Source organism: Halichoerus grypus, chromosome 5, assembly GCF_964656455.1.
Source record: "Halichoerus grypus chromosome 5, mHalGry1.hap1.1, whole genome shotgun sequence".
NCBI lineage: Eukaryota > Metazoa > Chordata > Mammalia > Carnivora > Phocidae > Halichoerus > Halichoerus grypus.
In genome coordinates, this window is record NC_135716.1 from 41,173,527 (window position 1) to 41,180,160 (window position 6,634).

General features: G+C 38.6%; 1 protein-coding gene across 4 annotated transcripts in view; it reads left to right on the plus strand.

Moving 5' to 3' along the window:
• The window catches only part of VIRMA (vir like m6A methyltransferase associated), a 61,525-nt gene extending 58,227 nt beyond the window's left edge, over window positions 1-3,298 (plus strand). For all 4 annotated transcript variants that reach the window (XM_078072218.1, XM_078072216.1, XM_078072215.1 and 1 more), the window contains 3 exons: window positions 340-671; window positions 1,906-2,049; window positions 2,951-3,298. In XM_078072218.1, coding sequence (XP_077928344.1) covers window positions 340-671; window positions 1,906-2,049; window positions 2,951-3,105 — 631 coding nt within the window. In that variant the 3' untranslated portion in view covers window positions 3,106-3,298. The remainder of the gene's footprint in view (window positions 1-339; window positions 672-1,905; window positions 2,050-2,950) is intronic.
• The last annotated feature ends 3,336 nt before the right edge of the window (window positions 3,299-6,634 follow it).

A 6,634-nucleotide genomic window follows, 5' to 3' on the forward strand; every position in this document is an offset into this window, starting at 1 on the left:
ATTGTTTGGAATTTTTTTAAAGATAATACTTTGGCCAGGATATACCCAGTACATTTGTTACTTTGTTCTACTTTATGAGAGTTTGGGTGGTTTGAACAAGTGGTGAACTGGATTATTTTAAATAATTGTTAGTCATATCAATAAAATGTGAGTACCATTCTTAGCTAGTTTTGTTGTGTATCCCTGGAGAGTAATAGAGATACTTGCAACATTAACACAACTGAATGAAGAAATAATTGAAATGTAGTTTTCAGTATTGCAAACATTGACTTACATATTCACCTGAAATATGAAAAAAAAAAAAGAAAAAGTTTTCATGGAGTGTTTTTGTTTTAATAGTGGAAAATCTGAATACATTGAACCTGCCAAACGAGCTCATGTTGTGCCACCACCAAGAGGAAGGGGCAGGGGAGGATTTGGACAGGGTATACGACCCCATGATATTTTTCGTCAGAGGAAGCAGAACACAAGCAGACCACCATCTATGCATGTGGATGACTTTGTTGCGGCTGAGAGTAAAGAAGTGGTCCCTCAAGATGGAATACCCCCACCCAAACGGCCACTTAAAGTATCACAGAAGATTTCTTCTCGTGGTGGATTTTCAGGCAATCGAGGAGGACGGGGTGCTTTTCACAGTCAGAATAGGTTTTTCACACCACCTGCTTCAAAAGGTGACTACTTAACGTATATTTTCTAAGGGTCAGAGTATTGGAATATTAGAACATTGAATAGAAGTGATTTAGATGTAAGTGATTCAGATAAAGTATTTTTCAGTTACTACAATTAAGCTACTACCTCAGACCAGTGGTAACTATTTGCAAAGTATTCTATTGGGTAGAAAAAGTCTTTTTTAAGTTAATACTTAATTAATTTCCTGTTTAGTGGTAAGTTTAAAAGAAGTTAGTTGGCTAATTATTTTCCTTTTCACATTGGGAATTGTGTTTATCCTTTCTGAGTAGTATCTATACATTCTGAGTAGTATTATACAGTTCTGCTTACCAACAATTTCTTTACAATTTTTTTTTTTTAAGATTTTATTTATTCATTTGGGGGGGGGGATAGCGAGAGAGAGAGCATGAGCAGTGGGGAGAGGGAAAAGCAGGCTCCCTGCTGAGCAGGGAGCCCGGCATGGGGCTCCATCCCAGGACCCTAGGATCATGACCTGAGCTGAAGGCAGAGGTTTAACCAACTGAGCCACCCAGGCACCCCTCTTAGGATTCTTTTGTGTAGTTCACCATTGAGTCTCTTATCTACTTGCTTCTTGATGTTACATTTAATCTGTTTTTCGGGGTTTGTTTTCTTTTTTTTTAGATTTTATGTTTAAGTAATCTCTGCACCCAACGTGGGACTCAAATCCACTACCCCAAGATCAAAAGTTGCATGCTTTACCGACTGAGCCAGCCAGGCACCCCATTTAATCTGTTTTAAATTGCTTCAAGATTTTATCTGTTAATGAATTCCATTTCCAACATTGTACACCTGTGTCATACCTATTTCAAAATGCCACCCTCCATATGGGAACTAGGGAGACCACTGCACAGCAGAGCTTTAAACACAAATCTTGTTTCTTTTTAAAGGTACTGTTGTGGAATTTAACAAAAAAACACAAAACTTGTTTTATGGATTGTTAAAGGTGGCTGCTTTTATTTACTGCATGATATTTTTTGCTTCTGTGGTTTATTAAACATTGTTCCTGTTTAAAAAATGCTTCAAAATTTTAGAAACTGAGTGTACTTGTAGAAATTATACTTTAAATTATATGTGGGACTCCATCCCAGAACCCCAAGATCATGACCTGAGCCGAAGGCAGATACTTAACCGACTGAGTCACCCAGGCGCCCCAAGTGTCGAATCTTTTTTAATCCAACTGAAGTAGTAGATCTTGATTGTGTTATCTGTGTTTAGGAAACTACAGTCGTCGGGAGGGAACAAGAGGCTCCAGTTGGAGTGCTCAGAATACTCCTCGAGGAACTTACAATGAAAGTCGAGGCGGCCAGAGCAACTTTAACAGGGGCCCTCTTCCACCATTACGGCCACTTAGTTCTACAGGTATACATCCTTCCTAGTTGATATTGCTGAGAGAGGGAGGTGAATCCTCCTTTTCAAATTGTTGGATATCCTATACTCTCATTCTGGGAGAGAATATTTTAGAATGTAGACTTATTATTCTAAAGGCAATTTAATTTTATATATGCAAATGAATGCCCAGTGTATATTTCCTGTAGGAATAATCAAAATTCTGGATTCTGAACTATGTGTATAATCTGAGCAGTTTCACAGTGATGTGCTCTGTATTTGTAATCTTAAAAAATTTTATTTATTTATTTATTTGAGAGAGAGAGAGGATGAGCAGGAGGGGGAGAGGGAAAGGGAAAGAGAATCTCAAGCTGACTCCATACTGAGCACAGAGCCCAACATAGGGCTCGATCCCACAACCGTGAGATCATGACCTGAGCTGAAACCAAGAGTTGGACACTTAACAGACTGAGCCATCCAGGCGTCCCATGCTCTGTTTTTATATTTCAATAATGAAAGCTAATCCTTAAGGTACCTTTTTTACCATAGTATTTCAATAATAGAGATATCTTCATACAGTATATTCTGTTTTTGTTTACAATATTGTCTTGTGTGTGTAGGCATGTAACCTGTTTTTCCTAAAACACTACTATATCAAGTCTGGAACTCCTGATCAGAAGTAGCTTTTGGTTTCAAATGCACTTTCTTTTTTATAACAGCTTTATTTGAGATATAATTCTCACATATCATACAATTTACCTATTTAAAGTGGACAATTCAGCAGTCTTCACCACATTCAGAGGACCTGCACGTGGATTTTAAAGGAGCAAAGAGTAACTCCTGTCTTAATTTGAGTTTGGTTTTATAGATTACTATTTCTGTAGTGGGAAAGGAAAGGATGTTATGACTAAAAACTGTATTCTTTCTTTTATAGGCTACCGCCCAAGTCCCCGTGACCGTGCTTCCAGAGGTCGTGGGGGTCTTGGACCTTCCTGGGCAAGTGCAAATAGTGGCAGTGGAGGCTCAAGAGGAAAGTTTGTTAGTGGAGGCAGTGGTAGAGGTCGTCATGTACGATCCTTTACACGATGAAAATTCTTTTGGGAACATCCTGACTGTATATGAACATTTCATGAGGACGATAAAAATAAAATAAGACATTAAAGGACCAACTTAGACCTAGCAGTTATCTGGAGACATCTGAGAGAATATTTTTATCTGAAGAAAGCAGATTTTGTTTGATACCTAACACAAGATTTCAATAAAAATCCAAACTTTGTATGTATGTTTGTATATATTTTTTCCCTCTCATATATAACTATTTACAGAATTTCTTAGGTAGAAAATGAACAATGAAGTGACTTTGGTTTTAGTGTATTTTTGCCTATGCCACAGATGCCCCCAATACTTTCTCAGCTCATGGTGCCCTTTAGTGTTGCAGTAATTTTTCATAGCATACCTAAGCCAAAAGAAATACCTAATATTTCCATTTATTAACAGTTGGGTCCAAACAACTTTGTAAGAATTTCTTTTTTTTTTTTTTTTAAAGATTTTATTTATTTATTTGACAGAGAGAGACACAGCAAGAGAGGGAACACAAGCGGGGGGAGTGGGAGAGGGAGAAGCAGGCTCTCCGCAGAGCAGGGAGCCCGATGCGGGGCTCGATCCCAGAACCCTGGGATCATGACCTGAGCTGAAGGCAGACGCTTAACGACTAAGCCACCCAGGTGCCCCCTTAGTAAGAATTTCTATCATAACCATGAGTAACTGTGAACACTGCCAACTTCTCAAACCTTGGAATCAGCTTGGACACCATCAGTATCATTTTCTCTTCCACTATGCTTTTTGCACAGTACTTTTTATCACAACTATTGAAAACCTGGTTTTGCAAAGGTACACTGTCATAGAAAAATTTAGTGTTATCTAATACTGAAGATGTAAAGTACCTTGAGCCAGTAGTTTGTGTTGTGTCTAACAGTTATGTTTCTCTTAAAAACTTAAAATACCATGTGGCATTTGTGTTAATTTACTAGGATGCCCTGGTGGTACAGTTTTGGAAATCTTTTTGGCTGTACCAAAAGAAATATGACACTCTTCTTTACATTTGGAAGAAGTATGTATGGGGGAAAAAAAAGAAAAATATGTACGTGCTTTGTGTTTCACTTTTATACCTACTTACGCTATTTTATTATGCAATTTTATTAAGCCTAAATGAGACATAGCCTAATGGTGGTCTTTTGAGAATCAGAAACATCTAATAAAATCTGGACTTTATGTACAGAAATGAAGGTTTTAACTTTGAGGAAATAACCATATTTTTCCCAAGAGGTATCTTAACACACTTAGCCTATATAAGTGGCAAAAAATAGAGTTCTTAAACAACAAAGGAGGTGTGAATCTCATGCCATCCCTTTATCACTGTTTGCCAAACTATTTGTGGAGAGTACAAAGTATGTTTGGAAAATACTTTAAAGAAAAGCTTAGGAAAAAAAAAAAAGAAAATCTCAGCTCTAAAGGTTCTGATTCAAGCAAAAGGTAATGGAAATCTTTTCATAACCAATGGCCTCAAAAAATCCAAGATAACCTAAAACTCTTTCAATCCTGAAACCTAATGAGTTCATTCTCTGAAGATGTATTTTTTCTTTTCTTTTTTTTAAGATTTTATTTATTTATTTGACAGAGAGAGACACAGCAAAAGAGGGAACACAAGCAGAGGGAGTGGGAGAGGGAGAAGCAGGCTTCCTGCAGAGCAGGGAGCCCGATGCAGGGCTTGATCCCAGAACCCTGGGATCATGACCTGAGCCGAAGGCAGATGCTTAACAACTGAGCCACTCAGACGCCCCTGAAGATGTATTTTCCACATTAGAATTCGAAGTTTGTTCCTAATGTCTGACATAAGTACATGAAAAAATAGTTGTTTTTTAAAGTAATTGCATTTCTTAAAGTAACTGAATTTCTTAAATAATAACATATGGATATATGTATAGATACATAATTACTTGGTTTGTTTTTTAGCTTTAAATTGAATATAATCTCAGAGTTGTTTCTGCTGTTTGTCTTAGGTTAATGCCCAATAATTCAGGCCAGCCAAAGTAATAAATTATTAACAAATACAAATTAATACCGGGCAAATTTAGTGTTCTGAGTAATTAAGAGTCTTTTTTTTTTTTAAGATTTTATTTATTTATTTGACAGAGAGAGACACAGCCAGAGAGGGAACACAAGCAGGGGGAGTGGGAGAGGGAGAAGCAGGCTTCCCGCTGAGCAGGGATCCCGATGTGGGGCTCGATCTCAGGACGCTGGGACCATGACCTGAGCTGAAGGCACATGCTTAACGACTGAGCCACCCAGGCACCGCCCCCCCCCTTTTTTTTTAAGATTTTATTTGTGAGAGAGCAAGAGCACAAGCTGGGTGGGGGGGGAGGGGAACAGAGGGGGAGAGAGAAGCAAATTCCTTTCAGCAGGGAGCCCTATGTGGGGTTGATCCCAGGGGCTCAAATCCCAGGACTCTGAGATCATGACCCAACTGAGGACAGATGCTCAACTGAGCCACACAGGCGCCCCAGTAATTAAGAGTCTTAGATAAACATGTTGACTATTTCTTTCATGCATATATCACTCATTTTTTATAACAATCTAGCAAAGGGGGTATACCATAATTTTATAGATGGAGAAAGCTGAGGAGCTTGACTCAAAAATGATAGAAACAGGATTTAAAACCAGGATGACTAGCTCCTAATTCTTAACCTCTTTTTTATATCTTGGAGAGGTATGAAGCTACTTTTTAGGTTGAATGAGATTAAAGATCAAAATTAATTTATCATATAGAAGTGGAAATCCAAAGGCTTAACATTCTGTTTCTTTTATTTCAGAAGTGAGCCAGACAGATAACTCAGGGATGGTTGCTGTCATATATATTTAGATCTGTATGGAAGACCACATACCTTCAAAAATATTAGAAAATCAATTTTATATGTACTTTGGTGGAATAGGTGTATGTGTTATTTGCAAAACTATGTTGTTTTACATAAGACATTTCAGGAGAAGTTTTTTTTTAAGATTTTATTTATTTATTTGACAGAGAAAGAGACAGGAGAGAGGGAACACAAGCAGGGGGAGCGGGAGAGGGAGAAGCAGGCTTCCTGCCGAGCAGGGAGCCCGATGCGGGGCTCGATCCCAGGACCCCGGGACTATGACCTGAGCTGAAGGCAGACGCTTAACCGGCTGAGCCACTCAGGCACCCCCAGGAGAAGTTTTGAATGGTACTTAGAAATTAATGAAAATGGAGAATACCTTTGGGAATAAAACTTATTCTATTTAGTATATAATACAAGGAGTTATTGAGTTAATGAGTTAAATCATTGATAGAATGATTCGTATTTCTTTAATAAGAATAAGAGGGGTGCCTGGGTGGCTCAGTTGGTTAAGCATCTGCCTTTGGCTCAGGTCACGATCCCAGAGCCCTGGGATCGAGGCCTGCATCGGGCTTCCTGCTCAGCAGGGAGTTTGCTTCTCCCTCTCTCTCTGGCCCTCCGCCCCACTCGTGCTCTCTCTCTTTCAAATAAATAAATAGAAATCTGAAAAACAGGGGCACCTGGGTGGCTCAGTCGTTAAGCATCTG